Source organism: Corythoichthys intestinalis, chromosome 5 (genome assembly GCF_030265065.1).
Source record: "Corythoichthys intestinalis isolate RoL2023-P3 chromosome 5, ASM3026506v1, whole genome shotgun sequence".
NCBI classification, from domain to species: domain Eukaryota; kingdom Metazoa; phylum Chordata; class Actinopteri; order Syngnathiformes; family Syngnathidae; genus Corythoichthys; species Corythoichthys intestinalis.
The window spans coordinates 44,265,305-44,289,515 of record NC_080399.1 but is presented as its reverse complement, the minus strand read 5'-3'; the positions used below and the strand labels follow the sequence as shown (position 1 = coordinate 44,289,515).

General features: G+C 38.9%; 2 protein-coding genes across 2 annotated transcripts in view; both read right to left on the bottom strand.

Annotated features, from left to right (window-relative positions):
* Positions 1–1,433, bottom strand: part of cadps2 (Ca++-dependent secretion activator 2) — a 289,750-nt gene extending 288,317 nt beyond the window's left edge. Inside the window, exon 1 of the mRNA XM_057837859.1 lies at positions 816–1,433. Coding sequence (XP_057693842.1) covers positions 816–1,178 — 363 coding nt within the window. The 5' untranslated portion in view covers positions 1,179–1,433. The remainder of the gene's footprint in view (positions 1–815) is intronic.
* Positions 1,434–4,291: 2,858 nt separating this feature from the next.
* On the bottom strand, positions 4,292–18,072 carry slc13a1 (solute carrier family 13 member 1). The gene is given in 13 exon segments (XM_057837860.1): positions 4,292–5,036; positions 5,476–5,613; positions 6,311–6,472; positions 8,293–8,566; positions 8,640–8,741; positions 11,500–11,598; positions 11,667–11,786; positions 11,900–12,042; positions 14,301–14,403; positions 14,480–14,513; positions 15,512–15,827; positions 16,946–17,074; positions 17,977–18,072. Coding segments are annotated over 13 exon segments (1,851 nt in total). The 3' UTR covers positions 4,292–4,901.
* Between the last annotated feature and the right edge of the window lie 6,139 nt (positions 18,073–24,211).

Sequence of the window (24,211 nt, the reverse complement as noted above, 5' to 3'; positions counted from 1 at the left end):
AGAAATCGCAGACAACAAGGAGTGGTTGAGATTTTTTTTCATATAGTTTCCCTGTTAAACGTTATTTTTCCATTTTTCTTTGTTTGGATCGATTATTTATCATCTAACATATCGGGGAAAATGTGACAGTAACAAAAAATATATATATACAATTAAGCGATAGTTATATGAGGTACACATCCGTGACTTTTTTTTACAGGCGCCAAATTTTTCATTGTAATGTCATTTGTTTAAAAGTTTAAATTATGCGAGTGAATAATTTTTTAAAGTCGTTTTCTTTTTTTGAACTAAATATTAGACATCAATTAATGATTCTAAGCCAAAAATGACAGACATTTTAAATAATAAATATAATCACCTTCTTTTTATGGGTAGGTTGAAACAAAAGCGGTTGCGCGGCGTCTGTAAATGGGGGTTTTCAGGGTAAAACGGACAAATTAAAAATAGTTCGGGGGCTTAATGCGCCATGAATCTGCTGTGGCAGCATATAGACATATTGTCCTATCAAACACAACAGTTATTTTGGCTTAAAATACTGCAGTTCCTTTTAAAGAGTGCAAGAGCAGAAACTGCTTTTTCATTCTTGTCTGTTTTCCGCCATATCCATATAAAACTTTTCTGAGTTGACCATTATGACAAATTACTTGCTAGTTTTTAAAATAGTAACATGATTAAATAAACGTCTGCTTACCTTAAATGTTTTTAATGAAAGTCATGTTTTCACAAAAAGTGACAGTTTTCCAATGGAGTTTTGGTTAGGGTTCACTACGGAGTCACAACCGCGCTGACAGGTGCAAGCGCTGGGGTCGACTCACCTTCTGCTGCCGCCGAGTCATGTCGGTTGGCTGCTTGGCGTTGAATGGGTAAGCGATGCATCTCAGGACGAAGACATAAATCTGCAATTTGACTTTGTGCTCCTCTTCCTCCTGCTTTAGTCGCTCGCGTTCTCGCCTCTCCTCTTCCTCACCTGTTGAGCTATCTTGACGGTGAGCATTTTGCCTGGCTGAGCCTTTAATAGAGGGCTGTTCGTGCTTCAACAATGGTCGCTTCTGGCCGCCCGGTCGGCTCTCAACTCCCTGCTTGGCCGTGGAGGAGCAGTCTGTTTTCCTTGCAGGCTCCCGGGCAACTTCCGGGTCGGACTCCACATCGGTGTCTTCGCTGGAGGACGGGTCCAGCATGGCTGGTGTGTAGTAAAGTCAGAGCGGAAAGCGAGTGTTTGTTCTTCAGATATTTTTTCTTCTTGAGTCGACGTGGCGTAAACCGCGGTCGACACGGCTGCGAAGAAGTGGATTGCTTTTAGCCGGAAAGCGACTTGGCTTTGCTGCCTGGAAGGTTCAGTTTGGTTGGACTAGTCGGTCCGCACAGCTGCGCACTGTCGGAATGAAGGCGCGTGCACGCGAACTGAGATGGGCGAACGCGCCGACACACAGGTGAGCAACCTGTGGCTGCATTCAAAGATAGTGCGAGAGGCGCGAGAGAGATCACTCTGACAGCCTTAACGCCATAGGCTGAGTTTGACTTTTGTGGGAGGGGGGCAAAATAATGTTGATGGCCCGGAGCAGTGTCAGAAATCAAATTAACTTACAATACGTATAGCCTATAAATGTATACATACATGTCAACCCGAGGCCGTTGGCAATCTTACAAATAGTGACGTATGCCCTTACAAATTGGTGACTAATCTTCCAACGTCGTATATAGCGTGCAATATGAAACAAAAATAAAACTCAATGTTTAAAATAATATGAATTTATTGGTAATATTGTAACGTATAACCTGGTGCAATCAAAGAACAATCAATATCTTCGGCTACATCGTGATGACTAAAATTTAACAGTGACTTGTTATAATTGTATGCAGTGTTGTTAATCTTACTGTAAAAAAAGTAATTAAAGTTACAAATTACTTCTCCCAAAAACTAATTGCGTTAGTAACTCAGTTACCTGAATGTAAGAGTAATTAGTTACTTGGCAAAGTAACTGGTCATCATTTTCATGTGTTTTTGTTTTTTTTTTTTACTCAAAAAAAAAAAAAAAAAAAAAAAAGAATAAATAAATTTAAAAAATAAAACTTAGGTCACACTATGTGAAGTGTAAAAGGTTTTAGGGACAATTGGTCCTAGCCCAATTCTTTACCCTAATTTACCCCTTACCCTGAATCAACCATTAAAAGTTGTTAAATTTTCTCCCATTATTGCATTCAGGGCCGGCCCAGCCTATACGTAGACTATGCAGCTGCCTAGGGCCCCTGACCACTAGGGGGACCCCAATCTGGCAATCGTTTAATTTATTTTCTATTTTGTTTACTAGTTTGTTTTATTGGACTTTTGTGAGTTTTGATACTTGATTACAAGCTTAAAAAAATATAAGGTCTTCCTTAACTTCTTTCTTTCCTCTTTTAGAAAAAGGTTTGGCGCTATCTACTGTTAGTACTGACAGTCATTTGGGGTGAGAAGTGGGGTGCAGTGCAACACAATCTGATTAATTTACAAAATATGGACGTATGGCTTGGATTGCATGTATGGGTTTCACAGTACACTGTGACGAAATGGTGGGCCAAAAATATGGGCCCTTTTGCATTATTTTGCTTAGGGCCCCCAAATGGCCTGGGCCGGCCCTGATTGCATTAGTTCCCTTCTGTCTACTTTTGACATGTGGATGTTTTAAAACTGTTTCATCATTTAAAGATACATTCAAGTCAACATTTTGCCGATTTATGAGTATTTTAGATAAAAAGTTACTTAGGTTCGCTAGGAAGGTTCTCTACAACAGAGCCTTCCTAAGAAGTCTACTGCTTTAAGATGGCTGCTGTTTACTAACGCATCTAGTTCCTATACTGTACATGTTGCTAACGCCCCCGTGTCTGTCATTTCGCATCTAGTTCTATATATATGTGATATCTACCATGTCTACCATTTCATGTGGGCGTAGTTTGTAGGCTATCGGCTACAGTCAGGTAATATTGGAGCCACCTAGCATCACGTTTGCTCGGCGACACAACTTTTTTGCCCCCCCCCCCCCCCCCACTCCTGCTCTGCTCTGTTGTCTCGGTGAGTCTGTCTCCCTCAGACTTTTATCGCGTCATTCAACCAATATAGCAACGCACAGTAACGCACGCCTATACATCCCCAGCAACAGTAACGGCGTTGCCAAGATGAGAAAAGTAATTAATTAGATCACTCACTACTGAAAAAAATAACACTGTTTGTAACGCCGTTATATTCTAACGCCGCTATTAACAACACTGATTGTATGCACTTTTGGCAATTTCTATCATGTCTTTTGAAGGCTGCACTTCATGGCACTTCAGCTCGCAATTCAGTTTGACTTGAAGGGTGTTCGTTCGTGTGTCCAATTATAAATTAAAAACGTCAATTGATAATATTAACTTACCGATGCAATCTTTGAGTCAGGGAACATTTCTTTTGCTAATTCTGAGTAGTGATCAGCATTAGTCGCGGGCAAATTGTGTTCGACAACAAATTGGCAGAATAAAATCTCCGCAGACTTCATCTTTATGACCAGTGTTGTTAATCTTACTTTAAAAAAGTAATTAATTACAGTTACAAATTACTTCTCCCAAAAAGTTCTTGATTTAATAGTAATGCACATTGTCTCGTTGCCGAAACGGTGACAAAATCCGAACGGAGGAAAAAAAACGTAATGCACCAAAAACATACAAATTTTGAACGTACGGCGTACACGTTTAAAAATCAGTGCTCACTTGTACAAATGACGCCAAAACCGTACAACGTATGTATATACAGTATGCTAGTATATATCACAAAACACTCAGGTGACTTGAAGTTCCGCTCTGACACCCCCAATTTGGCCAAATTTCAAAAATTGTCCTACATGAATGTGTGATACATCATTGGAAAGCTTACAATCTTAAAGTGATCCTCTACCTTAAATACATGTAGGCTCTAATAAACCACAATTGTTCTCTTGTACTAAAATATATTGTTAGAAACACATAAAATGTTAAATCAATGGCAATATTTTATAATATTTACAACATATTTTGACCGAAAGTGCATGACATGCAGTGACATTTTCGGCCACCCTGCCCCCCCTCAATCTCCGCCTATGCTTAACGCATATTTGAAAATTGTCCTTTGACTACAACACAAACACATAATGGCTTTCGAGCCAAACACAGTACAGTGCAGTGATCCCTTGTTTTTCGCAGTTAATGGGGACCAGAACCCCCCGCAGGAAGTGAAAAACCATGAAGTAGCGATCCCCCATTGTGTGTTCAATGTATTTATTCTGGTTTAGCATTGGAAAGAGATACATTTAAGACATGTTTTTTCATTTTTTTCGGCCCAAAGTATAATAATAAAAAAATATTTTATGTATATGCTTGTCTTCATTCAATGCTTCATTGTGAGTCCACTCAAATCCGCTCACACTGCAAACTTGCACACAATGAGTTGCCAAAGCAAATGTTTAACAAGCTAAACGATGATTGACATATGTGGCACCTTGAAGTTTCTGATTCCAAGCTTCTCTGGCAAGATCAAGCCTTAACGCCTGTCAATCATCGTTAACTTTAACAAGCAACTCCAGTACACTTCCCGACCAAGAAAAGCAGCAGGAGAGAGAGTGAGAGACTATGTGGTCGGATCGGGACAGCTCTAAAAAAAACATACTGCAATTTTTTACCATTTTCACAGCTATTTGCAATTAGAATAGCAAAACATTGTACTGCGAGTCATCATGGTAATCGTCATCTTAATGCAGCAACTTTCAGACCTTTCTTACATTCCTAGCAATCACAGTATAGTTCCTCCAGCTTTTGTTACTCCCATCTTTTGTTACAGTAACATGGCCACAAAAATGAATATAATAAAATAAAAACACATTGAAGAATATTTGTGTGGAGTTTGTCGGCATCTATTAGGGTGTTGTTGCATTGATTGAGGGAACCCAGTCTGGTAGCCTATCCAGAGAGAACAAAGGCACACCCCACGTGCTCACCGCCAGTAATACGATGGGTAGGCCGATCACATTTGCACCCAGCCCTGCCTTTACCTGAAGTCAAAGGAAGGAGAATTACATACTTTTGAAAATATAAAAGGGGCAAATACAAATGGAAAGATTATAAGGAACAATCCAAATATATTACTGAGAGGACACATCTATCTTAGTGATGTCCAACTCCAGATATATAATGAGTTAACTATCTAGACAACATTGTAATTAATTTCAACAGATATTTCATTAGCTCAGTTGCCTTATTACTGTTGATGTAAACAAACCCACATTCAATATAAAAAAAAATATCTGTCCCAGAAGTGATAAAGATTCCAGACTGTGCTACTTACAACACCTTTAAGAAAAAAAAAAAAATTTTAAACACATAGAAGCCCCACTTCATTCAGGTTGCAAATTTGTTTTGACCTATGTTATGCATTAAACTTTGAGGAAAAAAGAATTAAATAGCAGTGACATTAAAATTAGTCTATCTCACCATGTCTGCAATGCTGAAGTATCCATAGGCGAAAACCACAGCATTTGGAGGATTGGATGCTGGCAGCAGGAAAGAAAATGATGTACACAAAGTGGCTGGGATCAGTACGGACAGTGGGTTGACACAGATGCCTTCGGCCTGCACTGGACGGGACACAAAAGAAGGAAATGATATGTTGTGTTCGGGCATATTTATTTATTTTAACAGAAAAACATCTAACTTTTTTTTTAATTAAAAAAAAAAAAAAAAAAAAAAAAACAGGAAAGGAATGTAGTTGTGGCAGTGAGAACGCTTGAGGTAAATTCTCGATTGAATAAAATGATATATGAGATTTGTTTGTTAGAGTCACTACTTTGTACCTCAAGGCAGAGTCCCACTTAACTGACTGTGCCCAACGCAGGTGTTGTACCGTGTGATGACACCCTGTCCAGGGAGTTACAAATTTTAAAGAATGATACACTTTTTTTGTCCAGACATCTCTGCTCCATAACAGGAACTGAGATGATTGAGGATTGTGAATTTTAATCTTGCAGAATGTTACTTTACTATTTCTATTCATATTTGGAATCACGGTCAACCACTAGTTGGCCATACAAGATATGTTGCTTGATACCGTAAATATGGTATGAGGATTTCAGAAGTGTTTCAGTTAGGTTTTTGCTGTAATTTATGTCTTTTAAATCTCCCTTTAAATTGCGACATGAGAAAGCACCAATATAATGTACGTCTTTGGCAATGATTATTGCTGTCCAGTAAATAACTGATAAGTCATTTGATACGTGAATGTGTGTGTGTAAATCAGTTCGTGCATGTCTGCGAGTGTGCGCATGCCCACCAGCGGCGAGAGGATGGGCAGGAATATGGTGATGGTAGTGGCGTTGCTGGCCAGCTCGGTTACCATGGTGATGATGATGCACGCCACGGTCACCGTGGCCAGGGGAGGGAGACTACTCAGAGGGGACAGAAGTTCAGACACCCACCGGGACAAACCAGACACCTACACACACGCACGCGGGACTTTAATTAAGTACACTAAAATATCATGCCATTATTAGCAGACTTAATTTAATGTGTGTGTTTTTTTTTTCTTTTTTTTTCTTTCTTTGCATCAGTGTTCCTCTCATGAATATACAACTGAAGCTTATTAAACCTCAAACGAGTCAGGCTGGTCGGTTTGCTCACTTCCTGCACGGAGGCTGTACAGATTGAGCCCGCTGTCTCTCTCTAGTGGCGATTTGAGGCACTACCAATACAGATGAGTGCGCGCAAATATCCACGATAATCTAGATTCTACAGTTTATTCTGGACAAGGGTGTAGATTTGGTTTCAGTATTGGTAGGGATGATATAACATCATAATCTGCATGTACACTTTTTGCTGGGGACGGGACATTAATAAGATCAAACAGATTGGGTGAACGGAGGTCAGGGATACATTTCCCAAGAAAATGAACCTAATTAATATATAGGCTAAATGATCACGCAAAAAAAAAAAAATCCGTATTGATTTATTCTAAATGAATTTATTTATTTTTAAATAAATAAATTAGTTCAAGTGATACGTCATTCGATTCAAACCTTTGTTTTCAAAAACTACTAAAGAAACATTTTGAAAACTTCCAGAATAAAATGCCTGTTTTTTTTGTTTGTTTGTTTGTTTGTTTAGCAAGTTTAAATTGCAATATTTGAACAGAATTTAAATTATATTAACTTGCACAATAATCTCTTAACTTTTCAGGAATGCAAAAAACAGTTGTCTTAAGACCACTCAACATTGTCTGTCTAAATAACGAAATTAAAATCAACTAAAAAAACATCTGAGTTAGGGAATACCAAAAATAAATAAAAACAGAACCTTCCTTCAGGTAAAACAATACTGCTTTTATCTACAAACTCAACAAAAGAATGAAAGCTCCTTTGGGCTGCTTTAAGACAACATTAATAAAATAAAAAATGAAAATTGGGGAGACCTTGGTTCATTACATTACTCTCAGTTTAATTAATGTTAATTAATGTTAACAGTAGAAAACATACCGAATGACACTTCCCTCTAAGCAGCTTCCTACTCGAGTTTTGCAGGTTAGCAAACTCATACACTGATGCAGGTCGGACTTTCAATAGAAAGATTAGTGGTCTGTTCCCCACCTCCATAACATTGACGTCTTTTTACATTACTTACTGTGGTTGCTGCTACTGCTGACTGAAATAAGATTAAAATTTCCCTCGTCCTCGAAGGGGGCGGCGGAGGCTGCATGTTGTCAACATGTTGTATTTCTGTCTGGGCTGTGAGTGCATATGTGTGTGTGTGTGTGTGTGTGTGTGTGTGTGTGTTTGGGGGCGGGGGGGGTCATGTCATCAGCCAATCAAATGTGTGTTTGAGGGAAAAAATGGACTGGCACATTCAGCAAGTGAAAAAGGGGTTAATGTCAGCCTGAACATAATGAACGTATTTTTCACTTAATAATAGTAGGGTCAATCCTATCCATACAACTTATGGAAAGAAAATCTCAATTACCTACATAACTGACCTCATGATATAATGCCAATAAGGTTGCTTAAAAGTTGGTGGGGACAATTTGAGCATCCTGAAAATTTGCTAGTGTCATGTCCCTACTGTCCCTATGCAAATCTATGCCCTTGATTCTGGGTAATGAAGCTAGCATTGCTTTTGCCATAGTTATAAACATGACAATTTGAATGTGAATTAGACTCAACAAGAACACCTGTAAATGACTATGAATACCACAGGATGATGCCAAAGCAGTACTTTTCTGCCTTTGTTATTAACATGATAAGTTTTTCAGCCAACTGTACGCACCTTAGTACCTTCGGCCAAGGCAAATCCTCCACCGACAAGAAGGGACACTTTCCACGGCATGAATGCCTGGAAGTCTGTCCAGGAGATCATGCTCTCTGGAACGAAATATATCATTGTCATTTGTTCCTTGCTCTTTATTCACATTTTTAAATATTTTGGGCTTTTTTTTTTTTTTCTTTTACCATATTTTTGTGAGGGTCCATAGGCGGGCACCAAGAAGAAAAGAATTCCCAGGACAAGAGCCACAGTGGCATCGGTCATGTAGTCGGAGTGACTGTGTGGTAAAGGCCATGGTGGTAAAAAATTGATTTTCAGCATACAACACGTATCAAATCATGAAAACTCACTGAGGGAAGAGAGAGGCCCATCCCGGAATGAAGCCCGGAGATCGAGTGAACCACAAAAGGATCATCAGGCAGAAGACCATCAGGGTGAACAGCTCTTGGCCACTGAGCACATTAGTTGGGAATAAATGATGAATAAATGGATAATGGAATAAACACTTGCATAAATAAATGGAAAAAACAGTTGATGCTTTGAGTGCATGTATGATGTTTTACTCAAGCAATAGAAAATTTTACTATTGGTGACTGAATGAAAACAATTGATAAAGAAGAATCCACAAACATTTTTTGTTGAGTGAAGATTTGAATAAAAGATCCTGTGACCACACGAATGTATGAATAATTCATTATCTGACTATATGAATGACTGACACGAACCATTCATGTAATTAATGTTAACTAAATGCATTTTTTTCCCTGTTGGCCGATGATAAATTGGTGAACCAATGAATAAATAATTATTGAATACATTTTCCAATCTGACCAGAATGTTTCATCATTGATGTAAGCTTGGGTGTTTTAGGTTTCCCAACATCACGCACACTTTTACGAGTCTTGAGAATTTTCACCACCCTGTCTTTTAAGGTGTAAGGTGCTGGAAAGGTTTCTACTCTAATGCACCAAACCTCTGCGTTAGACTGCTGGTAAAAAGCGTTACTGCCTGCAGTCTCTGATCCAAGTCTCCTTTGAAGGATGCTTCAAGCACCTTCTCAATGTCCTTGTCAAACTGCTCCCACCCTGTCATCTTGCAAGTTGGCAGGTAGCTGATCTGAGCCTTCAAATTGAAAGTTTTCAGAGACCTAGTTTCTCCAGGCTCAGAATACAGTATATCGAGTTCAATCTGCCCACTATGGTGTGTCACCAGATGCAGTATCTTTGTGCAGTGGAACACTTCATTGAGACTTGTTGAATCTTGATGCCGACTGTTCATAAAGATTTCTTGGCCATTGCTTTGTTGCTATTTGTCAATGCATCCTTCCAATTGGGGTTCTCACCCTCCCACTTGGCAGCATCTTTTTTATGAAATGATCAGAAGCTTTATATTGGGTTTCCTCCTCTCTAAAGAATAAAGCATGAATGATAATAATAAAGAAAAATGATTGCTGTTTCAAAAAGTCAAAATAGGTTGGATGAAAGAATAATGCATATGAAATGAATGCAGAACTGCAGATAACATCAGTGTTTAAAGTGCCTGTGACACGAAAAAGCATGTTTATATCATACTACTATGTATTTTATGCTCCTGAATGAAATGGACCGTTTGGATGTGTGTGGAAGCGATCGCTATATTTATTTAGTTTTTTTAATCCCGCGCCATGAAAATGAGTGACTTCCGGCAATAGTCTCGAGTTGAGAAAGAGGCCGCTGTGACGTGTACGGAGGAAGGAGTCCTCTTCACTATACAGCCATACTGTTGTATGAGAAGGACTAAGGATTCAGCTGATTTTGCGGATTAATACGTTTATTTTTCGCATTACGCCAGCCAAACGGCTGCAGAAAAATCTTGCTGTAACGAGGGCGAGGCGTGTGCGCCTTTTTGGGGTTTCAAAAGGTTACCCTTCACCGGTGTATATTGGCCAAAACAAGCCCTACTACTGTGGGAACATGGGACTTGCGAGGAAGTGAGTAAACGTTGTGTTTTGTATTATGTCAAACACTGGGATCATTTTAATATGTAGGTGGCTTGCATTTTGTGGCTGACATGCTCTTTGTCCCCTCGGCCGACGACCGGCGGCTTGTCGCACACCCCCCCGCCGGGAGAGCACTATACTCGGCTTATTCCCCTCTTCATGTGCCCGGTGTTCTGTCAAATTTTCCGACCGATCAGAAATTGCAACTTTGAGTTAAAATTAGCTGCGAATACAGCGATTACAAACACTACACTGTACAACATAAACACTACAAACTTTCTTTAAATAAAGGACTACTTACGTTTGATCATGGATGGGCATGTAAAAAGCTCTCCTCATACACATTAGCTGCACATGTTAGCTGCACAACAACTGCAGCCGCCCTCCTCCACTGAGTGTCTCGCTGTTTACGACTTCGCCGTGTAGTAAAGCATTGTGTTGCCATATTCGTGTTGACCATTTGGCAGCTACACGCTCCTCCGACGTCGGGTGGTTTGTTCGGCGGTCATTGTCTAGCTGCTTCCCCGGCGAGCTCTCCTGTCCGTAGTAGCAGGGGAACGAGCTGTAAATTGCTCTCCGTCCGGCGGTTTGCCGAACGGCGAAGACAATCGACAACCCAGTCATCATGTGAAATGATCCCGGCTAGTTATGTGTGATTTTCCGCTTCGAAGACTTTGATCATCACTTGGTTCGGGTTAGCATGTCGGTTAGCGGCTCTCTTCGTCGCGTTTTCCTCGTTAAGAATAATTCTCCTTCAACGGGCTGCATACTAAATCAGATGAAATCGTGACTCCGCTGACGTCATCCACCTGTTGGGGATGCTAGAGCCCTATAATGGTAGGCGTGGCTAACCGACAAATTAAAAAACTAATTTCTAATCATCTGCGCTTTGCTAAATTGTTGTATATAGTCAAATCATCTCAAAATATGATGCTAATTCACATAATAATCCTATTTAAGACTTTTTTTCTCCTGTCATATGCACTTTAAATGATAAGTGGACATGAAAATATACCACAACAACTAGTGACATGAATGACGCAGAATGGAAGGACGATTGAACATTTGACAACGATAATGTTAAGTTGAACCATTAAATTACAAGAATAACAATTCTACAAATTAATAAATGAATGGACAATAACATAACAGATAGTTACGATGAATGGTTTGATCATAGTAATGTTGAATGAACACATGACAAACAAACAAATCAACAAATGAGTTCTCACCTCATCGGTCCAAGTGCTCTGTACTCTTCTTGGATAATTTTCAGAGTGGCTATCTCCCTCTGAGAGTGTTGTCCTTCGCATCGCCCTAACAAGCGGAACCTAAGTACGATGACAGTCAATGTACTCACTGCTAATGCTCACAATAACATAATAGACATGTGACTCACTCTGAGCCAATGAAGAGCCAGCAGAGCCATGCCCAAGTAAGCAACAATGATATCACGCTGATAGGAAAACACAACGCAAGCCACTTGCCAAAGTTGATGCAGTTGCATTCTGGGTAAATCCTCAATAATGATGATGATGAATATTTTAGAGAGGGTGACATTTTACTAATGATCACATTTTTAATAATTTTTTTTAATGATATTTAACACGTGTGACGACATAGTTGACTCACTGATGAAGATACTCGGAGAGGATGAGGTTGGGTGATGTTCCTGGCAATGTGGCGATACCGCCAATATTGGAGGCGAAGGCCACGCCGATGCACATGGCCTTGCCCACCATTAGTTCCATAGGGGGCGCTGTCATACACACCACCTGTCAGCCATCATTGAAGACACCAAGTATTTTTTTGGTGTTGATTTTAAGGTCGCAAGGGCCTAGGGAAAGGACATGGGAAAAGGAAAGGAACTCTACCATGTACAATGAGCGTCAATTTTAGTTTTAGGACTTTTTCCCCCACTCATCTATGCGTCTTGGAATTATATTAGAGAATTCAGCCTGCAAAACCAGCTTCACTGAACACAATGGGATTTAATACTATCATAAGTATGCCGACAAATTAGTCTCAAGAAATCATGCCAAAAAAGAACAATGAACTATACCGTTTCATTGAAAGCCATTTCATTAGTAAAGTCAAGACATAAATTCAGCTGACAACAGATACATAGGTACAGTGCCTTGCAAAAGTATTCGGCCCCTTGAATCTTGCAACCTTTCGCCACATTTCAGGCTTCAAACATAAAGATATGAAATTTAATTTTTTTCTCAAGAATCAACAACAAGTGGGACACAATCGTGAAGTGGAACAACATTTATTGGATAATTTAAACTTTTTTAACAAATAAAAAACTGAAAAGTGGGGCGTGCAATATTATTCGGCCCCTTTACTTTCAATGCAGCAAACTCACTCCAGAAGTTCAGTGAGGATCTCTGAATGATCCATTGTTGTCCTAAATGACCGATGATGATAAATAGAATCCACCTGTGTGTAATCAAGTCTCCGTATAAATGCACCTGCTCTGTGATAGTCTCAGGGTTCTGTTTAAAGTGCAGAGAGCATTATGAAAACCAAGGAACACACCAGGCAGGTCCGAGATACTGTTGTGGAGAAGTTTAAAGCCGGATTTGGATACAAAAAGATTTCCCAAGCTTTAAACATCTCAAGGAGCACTGTGCAAGCCATCATATTGAAATGGAAGGTGCATCAGACCACTGCAAATCTACCAAGACCCGGCCGTCCTTCCAAACTTTCTTCTCAAACAAGGAGAAAACTGATCGGAGATGCAGCCAAGAGGCCCATGATCACTCTGGATGAACTGCAGAGATCTACAGCTGAGGTGGGAGAGTCTGTCCATAGGACAACAATCAGTCGTACACTGCACAAATCTGGCCTTTATGGAAGAGTGGCAAAAAGAAAGCCATTTCTCAAAGATATCCATAAAAAGTCTCGTTTAAAGTTTGCCACAAGCCACCTGGGAGACACACCAAACATGTGGAAGAAGGTGTTCTGGTCAAATGAAACCAAAATTGAACTTTTTGGCTACAATGCAAAACGATATGTTTGGCGTAAAAGTAACACAGCTCATCACCCTGAACACACCATCCCCACTGTCAAACATGGTGGTGGCAGCATCATGGTTTGGGCCTGCTTTTCTTCAGCAGGGACAGGGAAGATGGTTAAAATTGACGGGAAGATGGATGCAGCCAAATACAGGAACATTCTGGAAGAAAACCTGTTGGTATCTGCAGAAGACCTGAGACTGGGACGGAGATTTATCTTCCAACAGGACAATGATCCAAAACATAAAGCCACATCTACAATGGAATGGTTCAAAAATAAACGTATCCAGGTGTTAGAATGGCCAAGTCAAAGTCCAGACCTGAATCCAATCGAGAATCTGTGGAAAGAGCTGAAGACTGATGTTCACAAACAATCTCCATCCAACCTCACTGAGCTCGAGCTTTTTTGCAAGGAAGAATGGGCAAGAATGTCAGTCTCTCGATGTGCAAAACTGATAGAAACATACCCCAAGCGACTTGCAGCTGTAATTGGAGCAAAAGGTGGCGCTACAAAGTATTAACGCAAGGGGGCCGAATAATATTGCACGCCCCACTTTTCAGTTTTTTATTTGTTAAAAAAGTTTAAATTATCCAATAAATTTTGTTCCATTTCATGATTGTGTCCCACTTGTTGTTGATTCTTGACAAAAAATTAAAATTTTATATCTTTATGTCTGAAGCCTGAAATGTGGCAAAAGGTTGCAAGGTTCAAGGGGGCCGAATACTTTTGCAAGGCACTGTACCTCGTACTGGCAAAAATGTATTTTTGCAAGATGTCCCGATGAGCCAATTTACTTTGAAGACTCTACACAAGCGCCTAGAAAACAGCCCAACTCCACTGGTATTGACTAATCCGAGCAAACCGACGGGAAGTACCCCGTCCGCTATTGCTGGGGTGTGCCGCCCAAAGCACACAAAGCCAGCAGATTCTAGAACTGTCAACTGTTGAAAAACGGGATTGTCTTGTATTTAGAATCAAGCAATTGAAAATGCAGTAATGTGTGATTTTGCACCTGAGTGGCATCTGCTGCTCGTGATGATGATGATGATGACGACGATGATGAGGTTGCGGAAGAGGTGGAGGAGGATGTTTCTTCTGGGGGATTCTGCTCATCCCTGAAAAAAATAGAGTTAAACGTGTGCCATTCTAGATATTTTTGCCTGAAAACAAGGAAATAAAAAATACACGTACCTCAAAGATTCATTCTCTAAGTTGACATGCACCTCTGCATGTGCCGAACATACACACACACAGACAGTGGGAGAGAGTGCTTCAATTGTCTGATATCATCTCATGACAATCAACAGAAAAATGAGTCATCAGGTGCACCAACCAAACAATAACAACAAGCAGCAGTCTTGATTAAAAGCAAGTGCTGTTCCTGATGCAAGAATCGGTGACAAAATTCCCATGATGTTGAAAGATGTTTGGTAGACATATTCCAAGACAATAAAACTTGAAGATGTCATACTCTGCACAGACTCACTAGAAAATAAGTAACTCTTCATTTCTTAGTGCACATGTAGTGTACTCCCAATTAGTCCCCATGAGGTGCTTTGTCCACTTAATAAACACCTTCCTAAACTGCAAAAATCTGCAGGTCATTCTGCTTGTGAGGTCAAATGTTGTTTTGGTTGGTGGAGCAAAGGCAGAGCGATCTGACAGGCAAACCAGGCAGTTGCTAAGAGACCCGGCTAATATAGGCCCCCCCCGGGCTGCCAAATAGCTTGCCACACAAATGACAAGATATACAAGAAATGGCCATTTGAACTGACACTACCGTAGCAAAATCCACTTGTGGAGCTCCACTCCATCTGCACTCAACGCCGTCATTGAATGCTGCACATTTCTTGAAAAGTCAAGTTTCAGTGTGTCATTTTAAGTGTGTTTTATATGATTTCATTTATCCTCATGAGGGTCACGGGGATCCTGGAGCCTATCCCAGCCAACAATGGGCAGTAGGCAGGGTACATCCTGAGTTGGTTGCCAGCCAATCGCCAATCGCAGGGCTTAAGACAACCATTCACAGACAGACAACCATTCACACACATACACCCCTTGCACCCCACACCCGTAGCTTGTCCCTGGTTGTTCAGACAGACTTTAATTAATCTATTGAGCTTATTTGAGCTCTGTAGCTAACCAAAATAGCAGTGCATATATGATCAAATTCTTTATACAGTTGTAAGGAGACTAAAATCGTCAGTGTTTTTGTTCATTTACCATTCAGTTGCAGGCCACAATTTTCGAGTCCCTGGTCAGGCCCCTCGCTAGGCACGTCGCTCACTCTCCGGATCTGGCAGAGGACAGCCTCTGCAATGGGCATAACCATGGTGACGGCAGAGGTGTTGTTCACCCACATAGAGAGGAAGCCACATCCAGACATGAAGCCTAAAGTCAACCGAGCCGGATTTGCACCCACTGCAGCTACTAATCTGAGGGCCAGCCTCCGATGGAGACCCCACTTTTGGATGGAGGTGGCCAGACAGCTGACACCCACTAAAAGGAAGTGAAAGTCTTTGAAGAATGCCATCGCCACCTGTTGTAAAAACAAGTATGAGTGTGTTACAGCACACTACAGTCTAAAGGCTGTGATAAAAGCACGCATACCCTCTACTGGCTAACTCATAACCTATAGGGAAATATAAGTTCGCAATTAATTTATCAGCCTTGATACAAATAAAAAACAAAAATCAGGCTCTCACGATCGAAAGATACTGGCCCAGGCTACATTGATACTTTCAAAACGATCGATTCACGAATAACAAAGGAGTCAGACTTCAAAGTTAGTGTCCACAAGAACAATGAGAAGAACAACTCAATTGCTTGACTGGCAACTTACCAGGCCATCAGCCTGTAACAAAACAATAGACCTACAGTACAATACGGGAGGCATTACTCAAACTAATGAGACAATTGGCTGTTCAGCTGTTTCATGACATGGGCATTCATGGCTGCCTTTGAAACCGATTCCTTATATTTACTAATATTATAAATGTTGAAGTGTTTTGGCCAATGTTAGCTGCTCTAACACCAAAAACCCGTTGGATATAATAGGCACAGCCTATGTCTGACAGACCATTACCAGGGACGAAACCCAAATGTCCATGCGGTTCAAAATGCCAGGCAGTCATTGACTGCAACTAATTTGCAGCAAAGTATTACAAAGTGATCATTTGAATTTGAAATATGTTAGTTTGCCCAATTACTTTAGGTCCCTTAAAAAGTGGAAGCCACATTTTATGTGTTGTATTTCCCATAAAATTAACCAGATTTGGATGTAAATGTTCTCAAATTAAAGTTGAAAGTCTGAAGTCAAGGCAAACCCAGATCGTTACTAATCCATTGCGGTGTCCTACACAACAGGAATACATTAGTATACAGACAGTTTTACATTTCATCACTGTCCAGTAAAAAAAAAAAAAAAGCACTTGTCCCGATTTTAGGATTTTTTTTCCTTTTATCTAAAACACATCTCTCAATATTTATTTTATGTTTTGGTTGGGAAAAAGTGGGTGCATAAGAGTATATGAATTCATTGTTCTTCAAGGATAGTGTTGCACATAAAACCAGAAATATTGCTAATGTCTCACATACTGTATGCTGCCTTATGAACATCATCTCAATATTGTCTTGTGATTTTAAATTGGAACTGACCTGTGATGAAGTCATGATGCCCAAGGCGGGAAATAAGATGCCGGGCAACATGGCGGTAATGGGTAGTGGGATGACCTCAGTGGTCCAGAAGATGGCCATCAGAAGAAGAACAAAGGCGCAACATGATTCCTAATGTATAGAAGCCGGGAAAAATGAGTAAAGATGTGGCCTGTGCAAAAAAAACTTGTGACCGGGTGGTGACTTTGAAGGTCTATTAACATGGGCGATGTATTGCTGGTTCTGTATTTCTGTGATTTTAATATTTTTCACAACTATTTTTTGTCGACCTTTTGCCTTTATCTCTCTTGTGTTGGTCAAATTGAGTCCTTGGTCTTTAGTTTTCATTCAGTTTCCTGTTTTCCTGATGCTGATTGTATATTACAACTCTTCACACTCCTTTTTTTATTACTCTATTCTGCATATATGACTGAGTCTCTTGGTTAATTACTTTATTGCACTTCCATCCAATGTTTTTCTTTTGCATTTCCATACTTCCATTCCTTGTTGTGCGTATGTGTGTATTTGTGTTCTACTTAATGTTCTTTCTGAGTTTTTCTCATCTGCATTTTGTGTTCTTCCTGGTTACTTATAAAAGTTATCACTTCATCTTGATTGTGTGCTTTGGGATCATTTTCTTGTTAATAAGTGCCCTAATATACACAGTCCTAAACATTTAGTGCTCGCTCATCACTACAATGAGATTTCTAATGGATATTTTAGGAACTATTGAGGTCCAATCTATAAAAAGTTCAAATGGATATTTTAGGAACTATTGAGGTCCAATCTATAAAAAGTTCATAAGAGTGATTAAAGTCATTGTATAATACTTTCCTGCCTTTTACTTATCATGAACCATGTTTGTGTTTGTTCTAAAGCACTTTGAGGACCTTTCGGGTTTTTGTAAAGGGCCATATAAATAAATTTGATTTGATGAATGATTCCTTCTCTACCACAAATTCACTATTTTGTGATTTTTACTGGACATTTTAGACAGAGTACTGTATTTGTTTACGTGGTGATGTCGCACTCACCTTACTAGCGACAATGAGCGGTAGTGGAAGCAGCAGTGGCGGCAACAGCACGATGAAGACAAAACGCCTATAACTCCACAAAGTGCTGCGCAACATCCCCCACATCCTGCCTCCGCTTCTTCTTCTCCTCTTTATGGCACTTTTCACAGATCATCAGTGCGTGTCGACTGTAAAACATGGACCATCTTAATCTCACTTGCATTTTCTCGAGGGGCATTTTCAGTGTCTATATGTTGCAGTAGCATATTTATTTCTCACAACGGTCAAAATATCCCAAAGATCAAGTATCAATTTTCCAGAAAGTATCGGCTTTAAATGAGCAAGGGGAAGCTACATACATACATTGTATTGCATCTTACCTTAGCTGTGGTCAGTATTGCTTTAAACCTTGATGGTTGGCCTGCTAAACTCATTGGTCCACACACGAGTTGGCCTTTTCTGCTTCTTATCATCCAGTTAAACAGTTGCCAGCTCTCAGCTCGATGACCTTTGAACTTTGTCTCATCTCTCTCGGTCTTCAAAAAATTCTATAGGAGGACCACGAACTACACTCCAGGAACGTTAACTGACATGTTACGTTTTTTTTCTCATGCACGATCTCGTAATTGGATCTGAAATACACTTTTGTACATCAAATCTACTGCATACACTGCTGTACATCCCCTATGACGAAAACAAATTTCAAAGCAGTCGAATACAGTGTAGATGTTAGGTGGCTTGCAAACATTTTCCTGACATTACCCTCTGGAAATCAAGAAAGGATTATTGTATTTTAGGAGATTTTGGTGACATGTTACGACACTTGTTACATGTTCGACATGACATTTGACAGGTAATGAGTCACACACTGAAGTTGTGAAGTCAATTTTGAAATGGAAGTTCATCCAGCTATCTTCTGAACTGATTATCCTTACTAAAATGAATAAATTAAACTGGAAACAATGTTTCTTTAAAAAAAAAAAAAAAAAACACATATTTTAAAATATACCAAACTGAAGTGGACTGAAAAATATACATTCGTTTGCTGTAAATCAAAACTTATGAGCTTGAAAAAAATATTGACATTAATATTGCAAATAAATAGATAAATAAATAATATACAAAAAATAAGACTTTATTAAAAAAGTAAATGTAAACAACAGAAAAATTATTGTGCTGGAAAATAAAATTTTACATTTAGGAATACAATAAATAATACTGGTCTACAAAAAAATGTGCTGATGCAAAAATTAAGTAATTTTTGGCTGCTGAATCCAAATCGTATCTTATTTTGTGTAAATTCTTGTTTAATTTTGCAATTCAGGATTTTTTTGTGTGTAATGCAACATTATGGCAAAGAAATATTTTTTTTAACAAAGTGGTTATGTATATATATGTTTTAAAAAAGCAACTATGTAGCAAAGCAATACCTAGGATGCGATGTTTTAGACAACTGCAGACACAGGAGAAGGAAATCCTTCAAATGTGGTAAGTTAATGTTGACAATGATTCAGAAAAAAAGTTCATAACTATGCAAAATTAAGCTGGTATTGGGTAAAATTATATGAAGAATTTGTTTAAAATACCACTCAAACAAGTATACCAATAAATGCCAATTTCATGAAAACTAAAGCATGAAGGGGAAAAAATGTGGCATATTTGAGACCAGCGATCAAAACTTGTATAGAATTAGTAAAAAAAAAAAAAAAAAAAAAAAACTCAAGCAATAGAAACCGAAAAGAAAGAAATGTTGGCCAGTGTATTCCCAAAAGTGCATTTTCAAAATACAGTAGAAAAAAAGTTTTTAATTTCAGGAAATAAAACCGAAAGTATATACTTTAAATTTTTAAATAAAAAGGTAAAAATCTGTCTAAACAAAATTCAACATTTAAGAATAGATCATTGGAAAAAAACGTATTTTAAAAATAAAAAGGAAAAAGGTAAAATAAAAAACAAACGGTAAATGAATTTGCGGTTCGTTGTTTTGCAATCATTGAAATGTTGTTGGTGAAAATATTGTACTGATTTTAAATGTTTTACAAAATTCCTTGTGTATTTGTTGTCATTGTTTTCAAAACTGTTGTTATGAGCATCCTTTCAAATGACACCTTCAAATAAGCATCCCGGCTTTTGTTTGTACTTTAGTCGTTTGCACCTCTATCGTGCAGCATTTCACCATGTCGACAAACAATTTTGCCATCATCCATAACGCCTAATCTCATCCAGGTGTCAAAAAATAGCGACAATGAAACCCAAGATGCCTGGTTGGTCGGGACTGCCGCCTGACCCAAAGCTACCGGCTTAGCCCACACAATAGAGAACGTCACCCGGCCATATTTCATATGAAGGCAATGCGCCGCCACACACCCTTTTCACCCTTGTCACTGTCCTGACGAGGCTCAACACCTAAATATAAAACCACCACTCTTTGTGTGTGCATGTGCAACTTCGGTGGTGATATTTGAGCGCTGTTGATTGCTGCCGTCAAAACTCACAGGTAAGACATTTGACTGGAATTTGGACTTTTTGAACATCTTTCGAATTTGATGCAATCACATGAAGATGTTGATTCCTCATCATCGTCATAGTAACTGTGATGGACATTATAAATTGAAGGGTGAGTGATGATTTACGCTACTGATTGTTTGAACTGTTTCTTATGCTGTATCTTAAACTGACGTAACATTTTTTTCAATCTATTAATACAAAAATCTAAAGATGATAGAAGACTAAAAATGACCTTTAAGATATTTAAATAATTATGTCTTTTTTTTTATTTATTTATTTATTTTTAAGTTATAATGTATGAATGTACTGTGTTCTTATAACACCTGGGAGGTTTCCAAAAAGGAGGCTCACCAAAAGTTCATCAATCAGCCCTGACTTGACTTACGCTGAGATGGAAACAAAGGTTACCTGGTACTAAAGTACGTCTGAATTAATTAAATCAACACTGAGTAAGTTCACCTGGTGTTACGGGCATGCACAACCACCATAAAAAGCCATGGTCTATGGAGCCATGATTGGGTTAGGGTTAGGGTTAGTCTATGAGGCAAGCATAGACTTCATAACCTATTGAGATGACACGGGAAACGGGGCCGATTTGTAGGAGGCCTATTTTTAAAAAACTTCAAATTCAAATATTTTCAAAACCAAAGCTACTACCGACCTAAAACCAAAACAGGCACCTACCTTAGCCATATATGAGTCTCCACGAGCAGTGGCATCAAATAATTCAAAGTCGTTCCCGAATAAAGTCCCAATTAATTATTTTTTATATAAGTATTACAAAACTTAAAATGGCTATATAATTCTCAGATTTTACACTCTATGCACAAAATCACCAAATGCAGAGATAATCACCTATATTTTCAGGATCGATAGCAATATTTAACATATCATGTGAGTTTTTGCCCAAAATACTAACTTATTTTTCTTTGATTTACTGCATGTTTTTAACAGCTAATAAATCACTCATTTTTCACATTACAAACCTAATACTTGAGGAAAGCATGCAGAATCAATTATTACATATAAATAGATTACAAATAATTTCTATATACAATCACAACTTTTTTTTTTTTAGAATAGAATAGCCCTTTTGTGATTATACACAATGAAATTGTGGAGCATTTCCCTTTGCAGTGCATGATAAGTTAAAATATTAAAAGTGACTTGCAAGTATAAAATCTAAATAAACAAATATAAAATGCGTATAAGATAGCCCTATGTTCAGGCAGTGCAAATAATCGAAGTGAAGTAGCAGCAGTTTGACAGATAAGGCTTTGAATATTGCAGGTGAGTAATATTTGCACATAGCATATTGCATATAAATGAATATTGGATCATGCCTTGGAGCATTTTCCTTTGCAATGCATAAGTTAAAATTTCAAAAGTGACTTGCAAGTATAAAATCTAAATAAACAAATATAAAATGCATATGACATAGCCCTATGTTCAGGCAGTGTAAATAATCGGAGTGAAGTAGCAGCACTTTGACAGTTAAGACTTTGGATATTGCAGGTGAGTAAGTATTGCACATAGAATATTGCAAAAAAATAAATATTGGACTATGCCTTAGAGCATTTCCCTTTGAAATGCATGATAAGTTAAAATCTCAAAAGTGACTTGCTAGTATCAAATCTAAATAAACAAATATAAAAAGCGTATGAGATAGCTCTTCTTTCTAGATACGGACGTAAAACAGTCTCGATTCTTGGTTAAAAGCAAAAGAAACCGTGCAGGTAGTATTTGTTTTACGTAAATACGGCGAATAGGGATGGGAATCGAAATCCGATTCCAATTCGGAACCGGTTCCGAGTGTTTCGAGGCCTCGACGTCACAATGAAAAAGCCTTAACGATCCCTTTAACGATTCCTAAAGACGCGTATTGCGTCGTGACGTGTCTTGTTGTCCAGACGCATCAAACTAGCACGGCGCCAAGAACCACTCGCTCCAAAGTTTGACTACACTTCACCAGGAAAGAGTGTGAAAATGAAAGGTTACGACGGGTAAGCACGAGCATTGCAGCCATAAACATAACAATAACAGCACGTAGGTTCAAACGCTCAAAAGTATGTCTTCACTTCACGAGGAAAAATTACAACAAAGCGACTTGCAGTCATTGCAAGGTGGAGATAACTGCATCGGGAGGGAATACGACTGCGCTGTCCTCACAGAGAGGCTAAGGCTCAGTCCTGGCTATACAGCTAGCTAAACTCCCAAATGAGATGCAGAAGACGTTGGTATAATTTGTTGACTTTATTCAACCATCACTTGAAGAGTGAAACTCAGAATAGAAATGAAACAAATCAATTTCGTCCCCAATAACAAACAGGTTTACATCAACGTAAATCAGCGATGATTAGCTGCTAATAACAGTAATAACAAATGGTTAGCATTCGTTCGCTAGCATTAGCACATCGTTCAAACCACTACACAACTGGATTTAAGTGTCCGATCGCGAGTGGAAACACAACAACAACAACACAAAAGATGATACATACAGGCGTTGCCTCTGTAGATATTAGCATTAACAAAGAACGTAGGCTCGTAGAAGTGTTTCCCTCTCTCACTAACTCGCTCACTCGCTTGGATGCTAAGCGCGCTCTTCTTCATGTGAGCGCGTTCTTCTTCGTGTGAGGAAGCGCAAGGGCGCCCCCACTTGAGCGTGTAAGCGCCACAAAAACTAAAAGGCATGCATTTCAATGTAATGGTACATAATACACGTTAACCCAGTAGTCCCCAAACTGCGGCCCGCGGCCCAAATACGGCCCGCCTCCACATTTGGTCCGGCCATTTTGAATTTATTTATTTTTTCTCAATCGTGTTATTTATTTCCTGGCCTTTTCCTTGAAGAATTCAGAGAGGGTTATTTGGTTATTATCTATTTAATTAATAGTGTTTTTATTATTATTGTTATTATATTATACTATTATTTTTATTTTATTTACTTTCATTCCGTGAAGAATCCAGAAAGGGTTATTTGATTGTGGCTTTCTGAAAAACAATAATTTTTTACATTTATGCACTTCTGCAATCGTCACACTTTTTCTTTTACAAACTAACCCCGGCCCCTCATCAGAGAAGGGAAAAGTCATGTGGCCCTCACAGGAAAAAGTTTGGGGACCCCTGCTTTAACACATATTGCCAAAGGCAGAACAACAACCTATCTGCCAATATATACCAATATTTCTTATTTCTATTAGATAAATGTTTCAGTAAAATGTTACACATTCTTGTGTATTTGCCACTTATTGCCACAGTTAACATTGAGGCTTTTGGCCTCTTTTGATCTCGTTGTGAGTTTGTAAGGTTGTGACTTCTGATTAAACAAACTCGATGCCAATCAAAACATTTGTTTTTCTTTTTCCCCAAATTAGAATCGATAAGAGAATCGATAAAGAATCGAATCGTTAAGCAATATCGATAATGGAATCGGAATCGTAAAAATCCTATCAATTCCCATCCTTAATGGCGAATGTGCGGCTCGTCTTTACGTTCACTGTGGCGCCGCCTTACCACAAGTCCACAGCAAAGAGCTTTTTACGTTGAAATTCATGTGAATAAATTCTTAAATCAATAGATTATGAAGTCTATGGAGGCAAGTTATTTCAGCACCATTGAGCTGGAGATATTAATACAGGGCAACAGGGAGCAAGAACAAATATTTCGCTAGTGGTCTAACATAGATGCTATTCAATTACACATTTATGATTCAAGATCATGGCTTTTTACCGGCCTAGGATTAAAGTCT